Here is a 23,642-nt window from a genome sequence, read left to right as displayed (position 1 = left end):
CTTACACATTTTCAGATCCCCTGGAGACTGAAACATACAGTGTATTTTGCAGCATGTGCATCTGAAAAAGATGAATCTCAAACACAAGCGGCATGACCTATTATAACAAGGTGATGATAGTGAAAATACAGAAATTGGGGTAATAAAGAGAAGAAAAGGAAGAGTTGGGATCTCTAGAAGCAGATGTAGAACAACGTGCCCTTGTGTGCTATTTGGTTAATGTCATTGTTAATTTATTTCACAGTCTATAAATGGGACTGTAATTTGGTTTACAGAGGCATAGCTGGCTAATATCTGAACAGAGAGTAGCCCTGAATTGCTGTTGTCTTTTGTTACTCTTCCTGTTTTTTGTCACAGTGGACTCTTGGTCTATTAGTGGAGAAACTTCAACTTTTCTTTTTCTAATGAAAGTACTTAACTTACCCACAATCTTCTTCTGGAGACATACAAACACACTGAGAACCAACCTGCTTTTGTCCTGGATTGCAAACACCGCTAATTTTAGTTTGCACATCTGAAACAAAAGAGTGAGAATTATTGTAAATAGTAAAAAGACTGAACAGAAATATCTTAGACTCCTCCCGTAAAAACTAAAATGCATTTATTTCTGTTTATCCCTTATTTCTCTCTTCAAAAGCTGCTGGGTTGGGATTCCATAAGTACGCATCAGTCTTTGTAAAAATCACTGGAAAATCCTGTACAAGAAGAGAAGGTGAAATTTCAATAGAATGTATTCTCCTACTTTACTTTCATAAAGCCTTGTTAATACAGTTGGAGTTTGTTTTGTTTTGTTTTTAAGAAAACAGTTTCAGTATCTCCATTTCATAATTCAAGTGTAAAATATATTGCACCCCAAAATTCTGAACTTAATGCAGAAGTTTGGGGCTGAAATTATATGGCAATGTGGTAGAGAGAAGGTAAAACCAAAATCAATGAACAGTTGCTATATGTCTTAAAACCAGTCATCTGCCTTCTGGTTCTAGCTGCCCAAAATAAATTGTGTTGTTAATATCAGCAGTATAGAAACAGTAAAGTATCTACAGATATACTAACCTTTTTCACATGTAATAGATCTCAAAATAGGAGGTGTCCAGGACAGGTCTTTCCCACAGGTATACTGTTTTTGACCAGTGACTATAAACCCAGCTCGGCAGCTCAACTTCATGGTTTCACCAATGTTGTACTGTTGCTTAAATGGTGAAATTGTGACGCTGTCAGATATTGGCGGCCTAATGCATACCGAGGCTGGAATAAATAAGGAAAAAGTATAATTCTTGTTTGTTTTATGGCATGCAGACATTTAGAGCAAGCCATAATGCTTCATCTGAAGAGCCATAAAGACACTCAATAACACTGAATATTTGACTGACATTGAAAACTAATAAATATTTAACATAAAGAAGTCTAGAAATTTTCCTTGCACTGTCATAGTCTTTAAAAATATTTTTTCAATTAATAACTAAATAATTACAGTGTGTTTCTAATGTATGTTAGTATGAGTAATATAATTTTACAGTTTAAATATAGTATGAATGGCATTTACAGCATATTTTATTTTTTCTTTTATAAATGAAGCTTTTAATGAAACAATTAAAATGAAGGGTAATAGAAAGCTCATAAGTATATTCAAGTACATTTTTTTAATAAAATGAATGCTAAGTCAATGAAATCACACGAAGTTCTAGAAGACTACTGGAATTTCTGCTGTTAGCAAACCCAGGTTTGTTCTGATCCTTAAGTCTTACTTGGACTATAAATACTTCAAGGTATTGATTTACTGTGGGGATTTTCAAGGCAGCCTGGGGTGGTGATGGTGCTTAGAGCCACACCATCCATTTATTATAAAAAGTGGTTAATAAATTCCTCTAAGAACACTTTCTTCAGCATAACTGTCATCAACTTAAAGATATCTATGTAAGTCTGGAAACAAAATATGAGCCCTTCTGTTAAAGATATTTAAAACTAGGCAAGAGAAGGACCTCACAGCATCCATCCAAGGGTTTTCTAAGGCATTGAATATTACAGTATCCTTACAAAGAACATAATAGCAACACTTCTGAATTGAAAGAAAATGATGTAGTGACTCAGTGGGTTTTTGCCATCTCTACATGAAATATCTGTTAATATGCTATCTTTTTCAGACATCGTTACAGATTCTTTTGTTAAAATCTGTATTAAAATCTATTTTGTGTCTTTTTGTTCTGCTTCTGTTTTGTTGCTGGGCTGAATTAGTTTTTTCTTTCTTACGTTGACATTCAACAGGTTGCTGCGTCCAGGTTTGATCTGGCAAACACCGAATGAATTGATAGCCACTGAGGACATGACCACTCATGCAGGCAATTTCAGCTTCTTCCCCCACATCATACTGGTTCTTTTCATTCTACAAAAAAGAAACCAAAAAGCCCTCAAAGATCTATGGTAATGACACTGGATGTTGTTAAAAGAAAAAATGATAAAAGCCTGATGATATGATGTAATGAATATGTCCTTTTCTTAGTCTGAAATATGAGTCATCCACTCGCCTTTATAGTGATGTTTGTCCAGCTGCACTGACTGACATCATGGTTACAAAACAAGAATTCAAGGACCACTGCTTGTAATGGATTTTACCTTAACTTTGCTTCAGTTGCTGGTGGACTTTGGTGGACTAGAGTCCCACAGCCTGCCCCATACACAGCAACAGGCTCACTAGCATGGTAGCTAGCTTGGGTATCATGCACTGTAGCAAAGAAGCTGTAAAATTTCACAGCTCTGCAACTACTACATTTTCCTTCTGTATCACTCATTTTTCATACTCACCCTTATGAAGCCATTTTCTGGTGGATCTGGCCTGGAGCATCCAGACTCAGGTTCACCAATCAAGACATCCTCCTCTCTCCTGCCTTCATCATCATTTATACAAGGAGTACCTCTGAAAAGCAAAAACTTGCTGGTAAGGATGTATCTTTAGCATTGACGTCACTGAATAACAATGGCAGAATGTCAGGAGCTTTGGATAGGAATTCTGTGACTGTGTCCTGTTGCTGTTGGTCACTCCCCTCCCAAGTGATAAAACTTTATTCTGTTAAATAAAAGATGGTGTAAATCAAAAGTTGCAGGTGTTGATAGCATGGAGATTGTGAGAGCACTAAAAATTATAGATACAGGGCTACAATTCCTGTCAACAGAACTCATGAAATAATTTTATAGAGTAAGAAAAAGAAGCAAAGAATAACATATAGAGGAAGTCTCTAAAAGTCCATATGATTTGGTTGGGTTCAAGATAGCGTAGTCAAAGCCTGTCTGCTGCCATCAGGCAGTGGTTAAAGGAAGCTAGTCTCTGTGACCATGGAGCTATATAGCCTGTGATGTGTAACTGAGATGAGTAACCAAGAACTGTGGAGCCCATTGCTTTTAATGCTTTGCTATACACTCCAGAATATCCTCTGTAGTCATTACAGAATGGATGACTAAAATCTTGCTTCAGGTCCGGATTCCAGTAGAAAAACTGAATCTGTACAAAGCCTTGCTCTTGAAGATGCCAGATACTGAGCCAATTTGCGGTTGGAGTTATGATTTTAAGTTGAAACCATGCAAAAATGGTATATCAGACATACTCAAAGCGGCAATACGAAAAGCTTGGTAGTTTAGTTGAATTCTCTCTGGGACTGAGTTCAGACCTAAATCTCTAAGACAAGATGACGTGATATTAAAAAAACAGAAAATGTCAACTCCCATGAACAGAAGCAGATGAGTTCTCCACGGCTTTGGACAAGAAGCCATGCAAACCAGCATAAGAGATCTACAGGCATACTTTAATATGTAATTTATCGGCCATTTTCTAAGTATAAACAATTAATAAATAAAAACTTGAAGCAAACTGTGAAGATTTTCAGACATTTCATAGAATCATAGAATGGATTGTGTTGAAAGGGACCTTTAGAGGTTCTCTAGTTCCATCCCCCCTGCCATGGGCAGGGACACCTTCCACTAGACCAGGTTGGTCAAAGCCCCATCCAACATGACCTTGAACAGTTCCAGGGAAGGGGCAGCCACAGCTTCTCTGGGCAAGCTGTTCCAGTGCCTCACCACACTCACAGTAAAGAGTTTCTTGCTTATATACAGTCTAAATCTACCTTCTTTTAGTTTAAAACCACTGCCCCTTGTCCTATCACTGCAAGCCCTTGCAAAAAGTCCCTCTCCAGCCTTCTTGTAGGAAGAAGAGGTACTGGAAGGCTGCTATAAGGTCTCCCTGGAGCCTTCTCTTCTGCAGGCTGAACAGCCCAACTCTCTCAGCCTTTCCTCACAGCAGAGGTGTTCCAGCCCTCAGATCATTTTTGTGGCCTCCTCTTGACCCGCTCCAACAGGTCCGTGTCTGTCCTGTGCTGAGGGCTCCAGACCTGAACACAGGACTCCAGGTGGGCTCTCACCAGAGTGGAGCAGAGGGGTAGAATCCCCTCCCTCGACCTGCTGCCCATGCTGCTTGTGATGCAGCCCAGGATACGGTTGGCCTTCTGGGCTCTGAGTGCACATTGCTGGCTCGTGTGGAGCTTGTCATCAACCAACATCCAATTTTCTTCTCTCAGCTCCACAACAGAAGTTTCAACAGGAGAGCTGTCTGCTATTTCTCCATGGTAGTCACAGAACCGTTCTGCAGGACTCCTTAACTCTGCCTCATGACTATGGAGATCTTTGATTTACGATCTTCTTACCTGTTTGTGAACACAGAGACATAACAGTCCTCCTCTTCCTCCAGTTCACCTTCACAGGGCTTACCGCCGTTCATTGGGGAGGGATTATTACACTTCCGGGTCCTTCTTGTTTTGAAGGAAGCATCACATGAACTCCATTCAGACCAGCAACCCCAGCGGCCATCTACAGCAACTGCACGACGTAAAACAAATCCCATCTTTTGATACCATATATAGTATTTCTCTTAATGCCACATACAAGACAGATGGTGATAAATTCATAATAGCTATTTTCAGAGTATTTAAAATTGTTACTGTCAAGGGAGTAGATTGTCTCTAGAATGTTAAGTTTTCCAAGGAGATGGTCAGCCAAATTCCAGCTGCTTCATGAATACCTAAAATATATCTTCCTTTCTAGTTTTTATTGCAAAGAAGATCCAAATCCAGAAGCAGCTTATTTTCTACTTCTATTGCACATACAGATGTTTGAGTTTTCATGGTGCTGACAACCTTTTTAGACAGCTCAGTATTTAGAGAGTTATTAAAAAAATCTGAGCTCTAATACAATGTTTAAACCCCAAATCTACATCCCATGCAAGCTGAATTAGAACACTACTGTCTTTTCTTAACCCCTGCGGTATTTTTTCTATGCCATCATGAAGCATACATAAAAATTTTTATTTATACACCCTTTATTTTCTGTGTGCAATACACTTTCTACATTGATCTCTATAAGCATATCTTCAATTGTTTATTTCTTTCAAAAGATCTCTTTATCAGGGTCAGACAGTGAGGCTCGTAGCTGCCTAAATGACTTTCCCTTTTGTCCCTTTTTGGTCCTGGAATATAAATATATGTAACAATAAATATGATACTGTAAGCCTCTTCTGTTTCCCATAGGTATGGCACTAGTGCCAATCTCATTCAAAAAACTGTTTACATGAAACTATTCTTTAAGTTCTTCAGAATTATGATTATATTCCTTGTCGTTAAGACAAATGAGTTTTGTTTCCGCATCATAATCAGAAGTTTTTATCTCCATTAGCCATTTAGTCTTAAGCACGATAGGATATAGAGAAAACTAAGGAACAGGTTTCTTAATTTTTGCATCAGTTACCTTTGATCTCAACTTCATCCTTATTGCTGAACAGCTCACTTCTTCTTATCTCAATTATGTAGCTAAGGAATTTTTTACCATGTCCTACAGTTTATTTTCAGCCATGCCTATTCAGTTTGATTTTTTGTTTTTAACCCTACCTTTATTCTTACACTTTCTGACCAGCACGATGTGGTAAGAAGTGCTATGTATTCAGTAAGTGAAGGTTTGTCAGATTAATCTTTGACAAATAGATGCCAGAAGGACCATATTTACATTATGACAGTACCACTCAAAATACCTGATTTGTAACCCGGAGCTCGTGTCTCACAGCTTTTGCCGTAGGTGCCAGCCTGGCACAGGCAGAGGCACTCCGTCCCAGAAAGCACAGGCCTGCCATTGTTGGGGCACGGGGCACACCGGCAAGGGTCAAACCTGCCCGCATATTCTCTCAGGGCTCTCCCCAGATTACGACGTTTGGTCACGGCACATGGCACGTTCTTCACCAAGTCCACAATGGGCGACACCTGGTAGACAGCCATTCAGTAAGCAGTTACCCAGACACAACAGGGTTCTGCTGGGGGCAGCTGCAGGATTTTAAAGGCTCTAGAGCCTGCATATGAAGGTATACCACACAGGAGCCAGGCATGTTGAAGGCTGTGTATACTTTAACATGACAGTGCTATCCATCTATATTACCCTGTTTATGTTACTTTTATTTCCCCAATTTAGGACTATGTGACCCTGGAACACCAAACAAGTGGAATACCACATCTAAAAATGCAGGACGCCACAGATGATGTCAGACGTCCCTACACTGCCTTCAGGAGCTCAGCAGCAGCAGTGGGAGAAAGCTCACTGCATGCTGCATTCAGGCAGGTTTTACTGTTTGCCCCAAGTGCTTTGCCACCGCTGAGCGCTGCTGTGCCAGAAAGGGAGCCAGGCAGCCCAGTGCACTCACAAGAGTACTGCCACGTTGCATTAAATGAGCAGGGCAGGGAGACCAGAGGTCTGATGTTTTGTTTCAGTTTAGCTATGTGCCATACATAGGCCTGACAAGGGATAGAGCACAGGGAAAACCTGAGTTCCTGCTGGTGCCAAAGTAATTCACTCGTATTCCTCCCTCTTACTCTCACTGTCTATTGGCAGTGCAAACCTGGTGTGCCTTACAGACCAACATGCACAAGAACTAGTTCTAAGAAATGTTTTGTATGTTGATGTTATGTCCGTAAGTGCATTCGCGTCACACACAGCATCATCCCGATTCAACAGACAAAACACTTTCAGAGCTCTATGAAGAGCTGCTGACTGGTGAGTGCTTTACTATGTCAGTGTTTTTCTTGTCCTTCTCTTACCTCAAAGTCAATCACCACGGGATTGTCTTTTGTTGATTCCAGCCAGTTTGTGAAGACTGTGTGTCCTGGAAAAGCCCCCTTTTTCTCCCAGGCCAGAGCTGCTGCATACTCTGACCTGCCGCCTTTTACCAGGGAGACTGACCGTTCAGCTGACTCCAAAATGGAACCTGAAAGCGGATTTCATCGCATTATTGACAGATACAGGCCTCCCAAGGCGGCAGATGTAACAACAGAGTTCTAACAAGAAGTGTAAAAGAATATGGAAGAATATACTAAGATTAATTTTTCAAAGCTACGCTTGGAAGGATGAAGTCTAAGCTCAGAAAAACAATCCGCGCTATGACAGCAGCTTGTCAAATGAAAGTGTCTTCCAAATGAAAGTGTCTGAGACATCAGCCATGGAGATACTCAGAACTACACAAGGCACTTGCGGTAAATGCAGAGCATACCTCAGGCTCCTCTAGAAGAACACACTCCAAGGCAGTGCCAGCTGTCAGCGCCTGAGTAACGGAAATGGATCACAAAATGGTGGCAAAAACACGGTGGAGGTGATAAAATCCCTGTTTTTAGTGATGCAGAACATGACTGTTGCCACTCTTGCAGAAAAGGCATCAACTTTCTGCAGTTCCTAAGATGCATTTCTGATGTTGCCAGGGAACTCCTGCACCTAGATGTCTGCTTGTCATGAGGAAGATGTAAGAGGAAGGTCAGGGAGTGTGTTATTGCTGCCCAACTCTCTCAATGATCCCTGAGCAACCCTTAAAGCAGCTCAAGGACTCAGTCATGATTACATGTTTCTAGTTGTGCCTATTTCCCAGTTCAGCACACCTGGCCTTGGACCCAGGGCCAAGGAGAATGTTTGTCAGATGAGTGACTGACTGGAAGAGCCAGTGCCACTGGATCCCCAGTCAATGTGCTCCAGAGCACAGGCAAATTGCTTCTACATCATGATTTCTTTTGCAAGTAAGAGGACGTTTCCAGTGCTTTCTTCAGAGACAAACAGTGAAACACTGGCTGCTCTGACAGTGGTGGCAGAGCATCTGTAGTTCAGTAAAGCTAGGAGGTCACCTGGGACACCAAGCTGAGGGGAACAGTATCTCTCAGGGTAAGTAACAGGACATGGGCCCTGTTCTCGTCGTGGTCACCTTCATGTTTCACAGTCATCCTGTTAGTGGTGCATCTGGTACTGACTTTCTTTTTCTTCCGGAAGAACACACGCCTTGTTGTTTCTGTTCGGACACACTCCGTTGATTCATCCACTGCCAGGCCTAGAAATACCACAGAGCAGCAACTTCATCACCATAACCATGTTACATGATGGCACCATGGCCCTAGGCTCCCACATCAAGGTAAGTTGTCACAGATCTTCCTGCTTCTCACCCATCACTGGAGACTGCACTGCTTCCCCAGGCACAAACAGCCTTGGACTGAGTCATGCCTACCGCTCCCTTTGGGTAGCCTCCCATACCCATGGAAGTCAACAGCAGTGCCATTAAGGATCACAGCTTTTAACCTTAGATTTCCATTTTGTGGTATTGTTTTTTCATTTTCACAGTCTGGCAGTCATGGGAATATTTTTAGAGTAATTTCTGATCAATACCCACGCCTTTGATGACTGTATCCCAAGGAGTACCACTTGCACCTCTTAGACCCCAGTCCCACACTGAAGTATGATGTAACACATTTTCCTGGCATCACCTGGTCTTGATCTGAAGGTCTTAAGAGGTTTCCCTGAAGACAATGACTTTTATCACATGAGGAACCTCCTGAAATTTTCAAATTAAGACAGTGTAAAGCAAAAATTTCTTCATGCTCTATATTTAGGCAGTGTAAGTAATTTTTGGGTCCATGCAAGTCTAAAGGATTTTTTGCTGTTTGGAGAACTTACTGTGTGGTGTAAGACCTGAAAACAGTGATAAGAAAAGCTGGTTAACAAATCATGATATTTTCTTGTTAAAGATTACATACCCGAGTTCTTCAGTTCCTCAGAGCTGTACTGGTAAAGAATGTCATAGGAACCACCCATCTTCCCAGAGGTGTAGTAATGTGTGCCAAAGTCATCAAATATTCTGCTGTATAAAGCATAGTTGTACTCCAGAGGCAGGTGGTTAAGTGCTTTTAGGAAGACATCTGAGAGCTGCAGATTTGACTGTTTCATTGTGAAGTTTGCAACAGAAATGACTTTATGGACTCTAATAAAGTTCGAATTCTAGAAAGAAGCAAAGAGGAGTCTCAGCACTTTCATAGGTAGTTAACTGCAGAAAGTAGAGCGCCCAAGTATGTCCTGAGATACAGTACAAGAACTAATTAATCCTGTGTATCATGCTGCTTTAACCCTGAACAAACTAGTCCTGGAGTTTCCAAGAGCCCTGTGAATCTGTTGAGGATAATGCTCATTACTCCTTACACTGAGGGAGTAACAAAAATTAGGACTTTCCTGAGCACCTGTAAAACAGAAAGAAGAGGATTCCTGCCACAGTGAATACACCAGCAATTGATAAGACAAACAGAAATTTCAGAGGAAAGGCTTCAGCTTATAAGCATCCATGGGTCGTTTGCAAGTAATCTGGTGAGTGGGTATTTTGGATAGTAACTCACTGTTAATGAATTTTCACAATTTTTCTCTCTGCTAAAAGTGAAACTAAACCACGGGTATAAAGATCTCATTGAGTTCAAGTGTCAGGCAGTTAATGTGAGAGGCAAAAAAAAGGAGAAAGTTCAAAAACTGGAAACATGTCTTACATTTAGAAAAAAATGGTGGTTTTGAAAACAGTAATTCATATATTTTTGCAGTGCTAGAGATTGCTTATGTGGGAGTCTAACTAAATAGAAAGGAGAGGAATGGAAAATACTGAAAGGAGGAGTTTATAAAGTGACAAGGAGAACTGATTGCATAATGCTGAAGCAAACAAATCAAGAGCAAAAGGACAACCAGGAAAACAGAGCAAATGACCAACCAGCATATAGGAAAGATTCCTTACAGAAATATTTGTTGCTGATTTATATTCAGCTTCTTCTGCTGCATTTTGCTGCTGGTAGGTTGGTTCTACTCCACTTCTGTCTCCAAGGTCACATGGCTTAGAAGACACAAGGATGCATCTAGGCAGGGAGTTGTCCCAGCCAGGACTGAGCAACGTAATGAATGAGCTGGACCTCAGCTCTTAGTTCTGCGCAGCACTGCTCGTTGCAGTGCTCTCATGTGCACACTGGAAAATGAGCTAAGAATAGGCAGCTTTCTGCTGCAGTGAGAATAAGAATGGAAGAAACAGGGTATGTAACAATTCCCAGGTTATATTCATGTCCTAAAATACCCTGTGGTAACACAATTTTTAGGATTTTTTGGGTGATTTATGTTCTGATTCTGTATTTTCAGCTGTGCCAGCTAACATTTCAGTTCTGACACACAAAACTGCAAGCCACTTTGGCAAATATTGATTCTGAAACCTCAACTGGTTTTAGCATGCACTTGCATGCTGAATATGAACTACTGCTTGATATGCATCTCACATTTGCATTTTCTGCTAGTAAAAGCATCTGAAGCGCTTTTATTACCAGCCAATAAGTGCTTCTGTTACTAGCATTTTACCTCACTGTTGTCAAACCTAGTGATTTCTATGTTAAGCTGCAATGATGAAAGCAGAAGACATCAGGGAGATCATGAGGATGATGTTTAAGAACTCTTCCTGTAGAGCGCAAGAGCTCTTGATCCCCAGGTGTAAGAAGTCGGGCAAGGAAGGCAAGAGACAAGCAGAGAGAAGTCAAGACCTGCTGGTCAAACTAAAGGACAAGAAGGAAATGCACAGGCAGTGGAAGCAGGGACAGGTGTCCTGGGAAGAGTATAGGGATGCTGCCTGGTTGCATAGGCATGGGGTCAGGAAGGCTGAGGCACAGCTGGAGCTGAACTTGACAAGGGATGCAAAGAATAATATGAAGGGCATCTGTAGGCATTTGAGCTAGAAAAGCAAGGTCAAAGAAAGTCTGCTCCCTTTGATGAACATGACTATCAAACTGGTAACGACGGACGAGGAGAAGGCTGAAATACTCAACAACATTGTGCCACAGTCTTCACTGGCAACTTCTCTACCCACACCTTTTGAGTGGATGGACATCAAGGCAGGGACTGGGGGAGAAAAGTTCCTCCCACTGTAAGAGAAGATCAGATTCGTGACCACCTGAGAACCCTGAACATACAGACGTTTATGGGGCCTGACAAGATGCATCCTGGAGTCCTGAGCGAATGGGCTGAGGTAGTTGCCAAGTCACTCTTCCTGATATTTAAAAAGTCGCGGCAGTCAGGTGAAGTCCCTGGAGACTGGAAAGGGGGAAACATTGTGCCCATTTTTACAAAGGGTAGAAAGGAGTACCCAGGGAAATACCGACCTGTCAGCCTCCCCTCCGTGCCTGGGAAGATCATGGAACAGATTCTCCTAGAAGCTGTGCACATAGAAGACAGGGAGGTGATTTGAGACAGTCAGCATGGCTTCACCAAGGGCAAGTCCTGCCTGACCAATCTAGTGGTTTTCTGTGATGGAGTGGACAGGGGAAGAGCTAAAGATGTCATCTATCTGGACTTCTATAAGACCTTTGACAAGTGGTGTCCCTCAGGGGTCTGTACTGGGACCAGTGCTTTTCAATATATTCATCAATGGCATAGACAGAGGGACCAAGTACATCCTTAGCAAGTTATCAGACAACACCAAGCTGAGTGGTGAGGTTAACACACCTGAGGGATGGGATGTCATCCAGAGGGACCTGCACAAGCTGAAGAGTTGGGCCCATGTGAACCTCATAAGGTTCAACAAGGCCAAGTGCAAGGTACTGTACACGGGTCGGGGCTACCCCTAGGATCAATACAGGCTGGGGGATGAAGTGATTGAGAGCAGCCCTGCCGAGAAAGACTTGGGGGTATTGGCGAATGAACAGCTGGACATGAGCCGACAATGTGTGCCCGCAGCCCAGTAGGCCAACCGTATCCTGGGCTGCATCACAAGCAGCATGGGCAGCAGGTCATGGGAGAGGATTCTGCCCCTCTGCTCCGCTCTGGTGAGAGCCCACCTGAAGTCCTGCGTCCAGGTCTGGAGCCCTCAGCACAGGACAGACATGGACCTGTTGGAGCAGCTCCAGAGGAGGCCACAGAAATGATCAAAGGGCTGGAACACGTCTCCCATGAGGAAAGGCGGAGAGAGTTGGGGTTGTTCAGCCTGGAGAAGAGAAGGCTTCAATACTTAAGCCTTTCAATACTTAAAAGGGCCTTATAAGAAAGATGGGGACATGCTTTATAGTTGAGGCCTGTTGCAAAAGGATGAGGGGCAGTGGATTTAAACTAAAAGAAAGTATATCCAGACCAGGTATAAGGGGTGGCAAAACAGTGGAACTGATTGCCCAGAGAGGTTGTAGATGCCCCCTCCCTGGTAGCATTCAAGGTCAGGTTAGACAGGGTTCCGATCAGCCTCATCCAGTTGAAGGCAAAGTTTCTGGTGAACAAAAATAAACTTGAAAATCATCAAGATTTAATATTTCTTCTATGCCAATATGGAAAAATGCATGACCTTTTGAGTTACTAGACCCCTCTAGAGACCATGGGATGCTCTTGTGAAAACCATCTGCACACAGTTTAATATATAGGTCGGAATCTTAACTCCCAAAGTGCAGGTAAGATCCCTTTCCTTTTAAGTGATCTATATAAACTTCTATTTTCACTATTTAAGAAACTATCGCAAATTCCTTTATAGGCCTCTCAAACATATGTAAGCATACATCCGCCTATAAACACACATTAATAGAATTTATACAGATTGAGATAAAAATAGAGGCTTTCCCTATGATACAGTAGGGAACATGAGGAAGACCCAAGTTAAAACTCGTGCTGTGGGATTTTAACTCATGTCATCTTTAGCGAACACCAGACTAAATTATTGGCTATTTTAGATGGGTTTCTGGGATTTCAGGACAACAATGTTGAAAATGAGTGTACATCCCAAAAACCTTCCTGATGAAAGTTTCATTTAAATTAACATTTCCGTGAGTAGCTTTAGGCTGAGTTTAAGCTAATAAGAAGCCACCATTCCACCAGAATAAACTTAGCCATTGTACCAAAGAACAGCCTGATCTGTATACAGATAGATCTACATGGGAATGATAGTCAACATGTTTCCAGTAGCTGGAACTTCAATATAGTTTAATTCAATCTAGAAGTAACGGACTATTTAAGCAGTCAAGTTACTTGACCATGAGGACAAGTTAGCAAGGCTTGCAGTAAATTTCCATCACAGGAAATCTTAGTATTAAGACTGATATTTTTGCAAAAGAGTCATTCTAATTGTATTAGAACTCATGGGTTTCAACGGGCCTTATTTTCGGCCAGTCCTATGGCCTCTTCCATGCAGAACTGCAAACAATAGCCCATCCTTTACTGCCATTAAACTCTAAAACTACATATTCTTATATTCCACAGTATTCATCTGCTTTAAAGATGCAGAATTTTATAGGAAAAAGGTTTTCTGTTCTTGAGAACTTTTCTGTGAATGTGTTATTTCTGTGATTATGACCAAATGCATCTTGGCAGCCATGAGATGCCAATATGCAACTTAGTTACCAAATGAGAAACTAAGGTAGATTAATTCCCAGTACATGCATAAGTATAACACTCCAGACTGCATTCTATTTTTTCCTGGAGTTGTCTGCTGCTGTTACTATATGGCATTCTGCCTTCTTAATCTATATTGAAGACAGGGAATGGAGTGGTTTACCTGATCTGATGATCTCAAATCTATGTCAAATCCATGCTTTTTAAAGTGGAATAAGCCTATGATTTCTGTACTAAAACCAGAAACATGTGCTGCATTACACAAGGTGTGTTACAAACAGGAACACCCTGTAGTTTCAGAAGAGGAACTTTTTAATGCACGATTCTAGTGATTTTCTTTATAAATGTAATGCCAATGCCTTGATAAGCAAAGTAGCCTCTGGTAGCTCAGTTCTGAAATGAACAGACAGAACTGGAATGAAAGGAATAAATTGGAAGCAACATTCATTTACCTTTTCATACGAGGCTTCAATGGCTTTCTTGAAGGAGGAAGATGATGTGACTTTAACCCGTGTCTTTCTTGAGAATAAAAATGGGATACCAGAAGATCTTCGAGCACCATGAGTGGATGAACTACTTCCATGAGCACTATCACTCAGAGGAGTTAAATCATTGTAGAAATCTGACGTTACATCATCCTCTTCATCTATTACCTGAAGATTCAGTAAAGCAAAACATATTTGCCTGATTAATAATCTGAAACCGGAACCTATTGAGCAATGAGTTCTTGATTTTTTGTGTAAGAAACAAGCCTGATTATTTGAGACATTGCAGTAAGCTAAAAAACTATTCTTAACACAAACGATGAACCTGAGAAAGGTTAATAGGCAAGATGAATACAGGATAAGTAGACTTACTAACAGGCATTTAAACAAGTGAAAAAAAAAAGCATGTAACACTTTCTTCTAAAATTCCCCACCCCAATGCCCCAAAGCTTAGGAATAATTTTCAGCAAGTGTTTCAATATACTTTTCAAAGACTCTCAGAGCTTCATGCTATCTCCATGTCCCAGTCCCATGGCTTCTATATTGTACAAGGCAAAGAGCCTGAGGTTTTCTATTCTTTCTTCTTAATTGACAGCTAGAGGAATGATCAAGTTTCCAGAGGAGAGTCTTAGAGTATACTTGCAGTGTTAGCACCCATACTACATGATGGACTAAGGGTAGGTGGAGAGGAATCAGGAGGTAACCTGCCTGATAAAGTTGGTGAACCTCAGTGGTGCTGTTGTGCAAAGCACCAAGGCAACTTTGGCATCTGTTCAGAAATTACTGGATTCCCAAAACTTGGGCAAATACCTGTGGGTGTTTGAAAGATACAATTTTTTTCCCTCCTCTAGACTTGTTTAATTAATAGGGCTTCTGAGGTCCTTGGGAGGTGAGGTGGTCCATTCACTCAATCCACTTCCATTCTCCAAGAAGTCATATGCTTTTGCAGGAAAACACACTGGAGTTCCAAGAAGAAAGCCTGATCCAGTGACACTTTTATACCAAAGGCCGCTCTAAATGTTTAAAGATCTAGATGTACTCTCAAAGGGGGGATTCACAAACCCTTAACAGTTCTGCAAATGGACATCAGTAACTTTATATAAACACATAGCTTTAAAGAGACCTGGCCAAACCAAGGCCTGTTTTTCCCCATTGAATATTTCTTCATACAGTAATTTTCAGAATTATTGACAAAACCTACATGTCGTGGCCCAACCAAGTGCAATGCCCATGGAACGTATTAGGGTGTCTTTTGTTCAGTTGCTCCTGTTAAAGTAATACTGAAAACTCACAGCACTTTTGGCAAAAATCAGCAGTTCAGACTTCATCCATTAGTTGAGCTTTATTCATGTCCTTCATTCCTTCCTTCCTTCGCAATTCAGTATCTATTGGTTTCAGACAGGGCCTGCCAATATGTGCACAGCCACATGTTGTCCCTAACCATGATATTCAAAGTATTTTCTAAATATCAGTGTTTAAAAGTCTAAAGTACCAGGTTTAAAAAAATCGGTGATTCTCAGATTTTCAGTAAGATACAAGCCAGGTTCATTTTGTCCTTGGCCTGTCCTGCGAGACTCCTCCCCAGATCATGTACTTCTTGTCCTTCTGCCTCCCAGACGAGGTGTCTGCCTCCTCTCCTTGCTGCTCTTTGGAGAGGCTGGGCAGGGAGCAGGCAGGACTGAGGGGCTGAAAGGGCTCAGGGAGGAACGGTGTCCCAAGGCTGCAGGTGACTAGAAGGAAGCTGGAGTTAGGGGAGCCATTGGCACTGCGAGGGTACAGCAGTGATGCTGAAATGAGCTTTGGACTCAAATGAGCCTTCGGCTGGATTATGTCAGGGTTAGGAGCAAGGCCCTTGGTACCAGATCAGAACAAAGACATGGCCACAGCCATGAGGAAGCAGGAGAGAAGCCCAAATCAATCATGTTGACTCTGGCATATGATGCAGCAAGTAAACACAGATCTGAAAGGCTTGAGCAGAGCCACCAAACTGCTCAACTTATCTCATTTCCACACACTACCTGAAGCATGTTCAGGCCTCACCTAGTTGAGAAATCTTGTCCTAAAACACACATTACTGCCTAAGAGTTGAATGCATAACTTGGATTGTAATTATGGCAACAGTTTTTTAGCTAGGAGTTGCTACTGGAGAATACTACCTGAAAGCTGACAGCCTCCAGGTTCGCAGGAACACGATACGATTTTCTTGTCTCATTGCGCTTCACTGTTGTGCATTGTCCTCCATAGAATGAGTTTCCAAGGACTTCCCCTCGGCTCTCTCCTGCCAGAATGTGAAATCTAACAAAAAATTATTTCCAGAAATAAAACAATCCCAGAAAGACATACAGACTTGAAACATTTAGTGATATACAGCTGCATTGAAGGTTTTGCAGGTTTGAGTGACACAGTATGGACATCTAGGTTATGTTACTGATTTAATAGAAGTTTGTCTACAAGAACTTCTTATTCACGCTGAATTCACCTAAAAAGTGCTGTAGTAGCAATCCTGTTTCCTACTTTCTATCAGTGCCTAACGCTCTAGATAATCCCAATGTCAGCATGAGACAGTCACTCTTCAGCAGAGAAACACCTAAAAATGGCCTAGGAAAAAGAGCTCCATTTCTACCACAAGTGATGTTACCAGAGTGCACTGCGTTCAAAATTCAATTCACAAATGCAAAACTGCCAGGGACAGGCATCCCAGATTTAGGTTTTACATTTCTTAAATTAGTAGTCTGTAAGAAGTGATGGTTGGTGTCATGTGCAATGTATCATAAACAAACACCTGTAGAGGAACATCCTCAAAATTGCTGAAGCAACTGGCATAACTGAGCTGGAAGTTGCCAGTGCGTGATGCTCTTGTTGGTGTGAGGCAAGAAGGGTCACTCAGACAGCAGTGCTCCCTGACAGCTCTTTATCTGATGCACCAGCACTGCAGCAAAGGACTGGCAGATGCAGTGGGCAAGACCTAGCGTGACAGTTTGGTTAAATTTTTATAATTTCTTGTTAATTTTAATTTGAGAGATAATGTGTTTTAATGGGATGCTCTCACATGTTAATTGGGATTGTCTTGTTTATGTAAACTAGTGCTATAACAATCTCAAGTTTCTGAAAAATGAGCAAAGCTGGCTTACCCACTGCCTATTAACTGCACGCCTGGGATGCTCTCATACTTTCTGTTACACACGGTCTTTTTCCTCCCACAATTTCTTTCATCAGAGTTGTCTCCACAGTCATTTTCTCCATTACATTCCAACTTTTTTGCAATGCAGCGACCTGCACCAGAGAAACAGCAGCAGCAAGAAACTTCGTCCAAAGATTCATCAAGTCTGAATGCAGAAAAGGGCAGTCTGTCTTTTTCGCTGGTAAAGGTGTGAACTTGCTGTAGCAATTAACAGTGAGGCAGTATAACACCTACATTATCCCAATAAGAGATGGTTGTTTCAGTTCTGCCAGTGTTGCTTTGCTTTGAAGATGCAAAGGCTTAATTTAATGTGTAGCAAAAGGATATGTGGGTAAAGTTTTTTTGAGGCCAAACAGGTATATTTAAATTGAAGCAAAGAAGAAATACCCACAAATTTAATAAAAATAGTGCAAGTTTGTGTTCAGACAAACTCTATGGATATGTTTGTACACAAAAAGTTTGTGCAAAGAAATACCATGGAACAGTGATACTGTCTACCTGTCATGGTCATACTGACATCCCAAGCTAGCGATTGCACTTGAAGTACAGCGAACATAAGCTTCTACTAATACATATGCAATTCTTAAGTAGACTTTTCTCCCTGCTCCTTTTCCCTGGAATTTGTGCATGGAATATACAGGATCTGGATCATCTGGAGCTTTTTGTCTTAGTGTCTAGTCTTTGGACTATAATAATGCAGCAGTTACGCTATGAAAATTATCATTACCACTTTCACACTGAAATTTATTCTTGCAATCAACTTCCACTATGTTGCAGAGCCTAGCTGGGAAGCATGGGCGAGAATCCACCAGCGGTTCGCTACAGGCCTGACCCCCAAACTGGGATGGTCGCAGGAGTGTCCGGACACGAAACTGAAAGACAGAAGAAATAAAACATGCGTTGTTTGTGTGTGCCTTTTATGTAGCTAAGTGCCCACCCCTGGCAGAGCCACATGCCTCAGTGCTGCTGAAGCTTTATCAAAGCCAGAGCCCAGAAAGAAATAATAGGTTATTTTTTGTCCTTACTTTCTACTGCGCCATCATCCCAGGTAAGGCAGGCAGGGAACTGAAATCCAAAAGCCTGAATAGCCCTGACGGAGCACACATGATTAAACACTTGACAACCTGGGCTACTTTGCTGGAGGAATCAAAAAGTTCAGTCCCTGAATCTTCAGTTTCAAAACTAGAGTAGGAAATGCTGTGCTAACAGGCTTACAGGGATTATTCCTGTTCTTTATCACCTCTGTTGAAATAGAAATACTTGGACAGTGGTATGTACCCCCATCTCCAAAACAGCTGGCTTGGCTCCCACACATGAACCCTCTTGTCTGAGTAGCACTGGATGACTGGGGAGGGCAAAAATGGTTTTCCTGAAAGTTTCTGTTACTAAAGAAGGTCTGGGAGTAAAATCTGGACCTCACTGGGTTTTCTTTCCCCAAGTTAGTACTCTCCATGCAGAATAACAAAGCTGAGGGCTGCCAGACAAATCACTTCAGATATGTTTTCCACTCTACTTCAAGGGACTGCTGGTGAGACCTGTCTGAATGTGACTGAACGGTTCCTCTTCTCAGAACTTTTTCCCACTGGAAAAGCACAGTTCCTTGCAGACTTTTGTTATTCCCTACTTGTAGAGAGACCCAGGAGTCAAACAATGCAGGAAGATGTCTAGTAAAAATCAGTAACCAAGACACTATGAAGGGAGGCTGCAAAAGAAACACCAGACCACTTGAAAGCTTTTGAGCTCAAGATAACCCTTCCTTGTACTCCACTTGGGATCCATAACACTCACTATATTGTTTGTGTGAGCTCACACCTCTTCATGCTCCCCCTCACTGGAACCTTACTTACACTAGTTTTCACACGTACCTTGTAAGTCACGTCCTCCATTCTGATGGCTGTTTATATTTATAAAGGTCACAAGCAGTGATCTTTATAGCTTGGGGGGAAAAATGGATCACAGTCCACAAAAGCACCTTTTTGCTTGAAGCAGCAAATATGTTGCATCAATATTTAAAGTTAGTAAAAATCAACAACAATTCTGTACGTGGATACATAGGTAAGAAATTCAGCCATTTAAGAGGACATCGATTACAAAAAACATCAGTTCAATTGAGAGCAATGCCCCCTTTCAGCTCGTGCAGCATGTTTGCTGTCTCCTGCTCTCTAACTGTTTCTCCCTGCTCTGCTCTCATACTCTCCATCCCAGCTGCAGGATGGGAACCCCATGGGGTGGGTTGCATCTCATGCCTAGAACAGCTTCTTCGTGTCTTCCTTATCCTGCATGGGCATCAGAAAGTTATATATGTATATAGATACATACTTATGATATCTGACAGGTTTTTGAAGATTGCATTTCAGGCATGGATTTCTGAAGCTGAGCAGGACATTCAGAGAGCTGTAGGCTGTATCTGTACAGAAACTCAGAGCTGCTGTGATGGTCAGCCTCAAAGCTCAGAACCACCAGCCACATAGCTACCCCACTCTCCTCGACTCCGTACAACTTTACTTTTGCCAGGGTTTGCCTTCTTTGGGTCAAATCTGCTCCAACCTGACTTTTCACCTCTTCCATCTGTCATCTCACTTCTAACCCTACCATCAGTCAACAGACACAAGCCCAAGAGCAAAAAACATGATCCTGGGACATAGTTCCACAGATACAAGCTCATCCACCTGGTTTTTGTGTAGGCTATAAAGGTTGGGGGAATGCTGCTCTGTATTTCCTAACAGCAACCTCAAACTGGTCCTGACTATCAGTGTAAGATACAGCCCTAGCATTTCTAGCCAGTGCTGGTTAGGATTTGCCAGTTAACTCTTTTTAACAGATGATTTGATCCTATTTCTGTTGTCTTTAGAACATACAAAATGCTATGGACAAGCTAAAGATTCCATGACTTTGTCCTGCTTAAACAGGCATGCAAACTCTGCAGCTTTAGTTATCCTTTGTGTGGAAAGCTCATCTTTAATTGTGACAATCGAACTTTCAAAGCGAGTTCCCATGAATGGATTTACACTGCTAAACCACCACTTTCTTTTTTGGTCGGCTTATTTTAACTTGTTCTTTCCATCTTCTACTGTTATAATTCATAACCAATTTCTGTCATTAACTTACACTGTCATTTTGCAGATCGATTGCCATAAAGTTGAAAGTCTGAAAGAAAGAGATCTCTCAAACATAGTTTCTTGCATGTAACCCATAAAATACATATTCTACCTACCTGTTTTTTAACACATGGGTCACATTCTGACCAAGGGCCAAAGTCTCCAAGCTGACAGTTGATAGGACATGTTTGCTGGTTGCATACACGAGATTCTTTCTTTGTGCACAGCTGGTCACAGAAGTTTTGACTATAATACTCATCCATTCTTATTTGCCTAAAAAATTTTAACAAGTTATGCTAAGAAGGAATCATAGACAGATGGCAGATGTTCTCTAATTGTGGGTAAAGGCTGATAAAGAAAAGTATTTCAGCCCAATGAAAAAAACTTAAGACACAATAGGCAGTTGCAGAATGTTAATTAAGAGAAAGATTCAAATATGTCATATGTTTACAAAGCAATTCTTTTTGATTTGTGTCACTTCAAATGTCACAGAGAAAAGCTACAGAAAGAGCCAGAAGGAAAAGAAGGGATTTCTCACAAGCTTAGAATATACCACTGAATTGCATTCCATTTGGTGCTGCTGAATCTTTATTTGACTTTAACTGTTGTCACTAAACAAATCATATAAGGAGGAACTTTCTGTAGGCTTGCCACACTGGAGCTCACCCTTCTCATGGCATTGCTGTGCACTGGGCAGAGTTCCCAGAGTGGGGCATTGCGCGCTGGCCCCGCGTGCTCGCAGGGTCTGGTTGCTCAATGCACACTGCTGGCAAGGCCATTGCACGACCTGGCTGTTCTCCCCTCAATGAATATGTTGACAGATATAGGTTTGTTTGGAGGCATCGTAATGCTCTATACACAGAATTTTCTAATTTTTAAGTCTTGCAATTAAAATATAATCTATTCGTCTGGTAAATACTTGGAAATAACAATTTTTCTCAGTATATTATGGAAGCTGGAGCTTCAGACACAGGTCCCCCTTGCCGAAAGTGGTATTTTCTCAGGGAAGAAGTAGAAACACAGAAGTAGTGACATAGTTTGGCCCTACCTGTGCCTGGTCTGTGCACCAAAATTGCAGGTTTGTGAACAGGCAGACCACGACCCCCATGGGTAATGCTCACAGTAGCACCCCTGGCTGCTCCCAATCGCCAGGCTCAGCAGGATCAAGTTCAATAACATAGTTTTGTCCATAGCGAAGGCGTCCATCTACAGCACATGGACAGGTAATAAAAGCTCAAGAAACTATCACTTATAGTTGTGCCTGTAGCCTCAGAGAGACATCTCTTCTATTTTGCAGAGTCTATAAATCTGCTCCACAATACAAAGTTGCTAAGCCGTGTACCTAGAAAGCGGCAATAATGCATGATACACATTTATCAGTAATTTAGTTAATAGTTTAAGGATCAGAAGTCACGATGGCTTTTTTAGCCACTTTTTTATCGGGACTACCAATCATGGCTGCGTGTTATTTCTGTTTAAGAAGTTGCTTACAAATAATTTTGAATGACAAATGAAGACCCACTATTGCTCTTCATTGCTTAGAAGTATTCTAAAAAATATTTCTAGGAATAAGAATAAAAGCATGAGACAGCTTTTCCTATAAAACATATAAAACAACAAACAGGACCTTAATATTAACCAGCCCCATCTATTACCTTGTAACCAATTCATTTTCACATGCCTATAAAGCCCCTTTGCATATGTGTTTTGCTGCAGTGAATCCTTCCTTCAGCTTCTTGCTGTTCTTAGTTTTCACTAAGCTCTCTAAACCGCAAACCATTACTATTCAACGCTCATCTGAATTTTCTACCAACAGCAGAAGACAGAACAGCTAGCCTATTTCTCACTCCAGTGGTCAATCAAACTTTGTTTGATGAGGCAGAAGGTTATAGGCAGACTTCAGGAAGCAATAATGCTTAGTAAACTTGAAAAACCTTTTCCAGACAAACTATTTACTCACTGAAAAATGCAAAAGATTATTCCCCCTCATCAAGAGATTGAATCAACACTAAATTTGATAGGCTGTTGAAGTAGAACATTGTCATAGAATCATAGAATCATATCATTTTGTTTTCTCTCAAAAAAAACCAAAACCCAACAGGAAGTTTTAGAAGCAAAGTATTTATTTTAAAACAATACTCCAAAACATTTAATTTTGAAATTGTTTTCTATTTTAGAGTTTCAGCCATGTAGGCTATTATCGTTTTTATACCTTGCTGAGATAAATTAGATTGTGTCAAGTCAAAACATTGCTTCCTCCTTTAGCAAAGAAAGGCAGCAAGTCTTCACACAGCTGTCATAGTAAGAACTCAGAGCACTTCTTACACAATATTTTATCAATGAACAAGCCTTTCAGAGAGATTTATGCATAATGAAACACTAAATATGGTAAAACTGAAGACAGAGAAATCAGCAATCTTGCTAATGAACCAAGAGAACAGGTAATACATCTTTTTCCTTACCTGAGTTCCTGGGTCCTTGCACCGACAGTGCCAGAATATAAAACAGATGAAGCCCTATAGAACAATTAATTTGTTCCTTCCTTTGCTTTAGTGTACTTAGAAAAAACACTCTTTACTCTCATCTATGAACAAAACTCCAATCAATCAATACATTAGAAGCATTATCAACAGCCTTATAAGCGCAAGTGTATAAGAGATTAATTTAACATTTTAAAGAAAAGAAAACCCATGAAACATTTTTCCATATGTTATATAACCTGTGTGCACTGAAGCCAACAAAAAAGCTTCCTTATTAACTTACTGTGGGACCGTTTGCTGCAAAGTCAGTCAACTTTACAGGCAGGTCTGACCTTGGTGTGTGTTGCTGCAGTCTCTTAAATGAAAGGTTGGAGGTTTTGTTTGATTTGGTTATCCTTTAATGAGGGTAGATCTGTTCTGGTGGCAGAAATGGTCAGAACAAAATGGTTTCTCCACCAACACCCTCAGAGAGAGATGTTCTAGAGAACTGTGGAGAAGCAGATCTTTGCCCAAATGTAGCTGCCCAGCTTGAGCTGAGAGAAATGAAAATACCTTTACATTAGGCCATAACAGCTCAATGCACTGCAGGTCTCCTTGCGCTGCCTGATAGAGCTGCACAACCTCTCTGCTCTCAATTTGAAGGCAAGAGAGTCATAATCTGGTAAGATGGCACATGCTTATAATTTATTAT

The 23,642-nt window shown here is 41.2% G+C and overlaps 1 protein-coding gene across 2 annotated transcripts in view; it reads right to left on the bottom strand.

Annotated features, from left to right (window-relative positions):
- Window positions 1-23,293, bottom strand: part of C6 (complement C6) — a 30,299-nt gene extending 7,006 nt beyond the window's left edge. Inside the window, exons 1-17 of one of the 2 annotated variants that reach the window (XM_075411642.1) lie at window positions 23,235-23,270; window positions 22,934-22,987; window positions 21,520-21,677; window positions 20,588-20,744; window positions 18,101-18,245; window positions 17,324-17,465; window positions 16,349-16,487; window positions 14,160-14,360; window positions 9,090-9,330; window positions 8,267-8,389; window positions 7,122-7,288; window positions 6,068-6,293; window positions 4,692-4,863; window positions 2,800-2,911; window positions 2,248-2,380; window positions 1,054-1,245; window positions 424-514 (exon numbers count right to left, since the gene is read on the bottom strand). In XM_075411642.1, coding sequence (XP_075267757.1) covers window positions 424-514; window positions 1,054-1,245; window positions 2,248-2,380; window positions 2,800-2,911; window positions 4,692-4,863; window positions 6,068-6,293; window positions 7,122-7,288; window positions 8,267-8,389; window positions 9,090-9,330; window positions 14,160-14,360; window positions 16,349-16,487; window positions 17,324-17,465; window positions 18,101-18,245; window positions 20,588-20,744; window positions 21,520-21,677 — 2,399 coding nt within the window. In that variant the 5' untranslated portion in view covers window positions 22,934-22,987; window positions 23,235-23,270. Of the gene's footprint in view, window positions 1-423; window positions 515-1,053; window positions 1,246-2,247; window positions 2,381-2,799; window positions 2,912-4,691; window positions 4,864-6,067; window positions 6,294-7,121; window positions 7,289-8,266; window positions 8,390-9,089; window positions 9,331-14,159; window positions 14,361-16,348; window positions 16,488-17,323; window positions 17,466-18,100; window positions 18,246-20,587; window positions 20,745-21,519; window positions 21,678-22,933; window positions 22,988-23,234 lie in introns of both variants that reach the window. The other variant, XM_009943747.2, reaches the window with a different exon arrangement.
- Window positions 23,294-23,642: the final 349 nt, after the last annotated feature.

The sequence above is a fragment of the Opisthocomus hoazin genome, chromosome Z (assembly GCF_030867145.1).
Source record: "Opisthocomus hoazin isolate bOpiHoa1 chromosome Z, bOpiHoa1.hap1, whole genome shotgun sequence".
Lineage (NCBI taxonomy): Eukaryota > Metazoa > Chordata > Aves > Opisthocomiformes > Opisthocomidae > Opisthocomus > Opisthocomus hoazin.
Note: the sequence above shows the minus strand (reverse complement) of the source record. Positions and strands in the feature narration are given on the sequence as shown.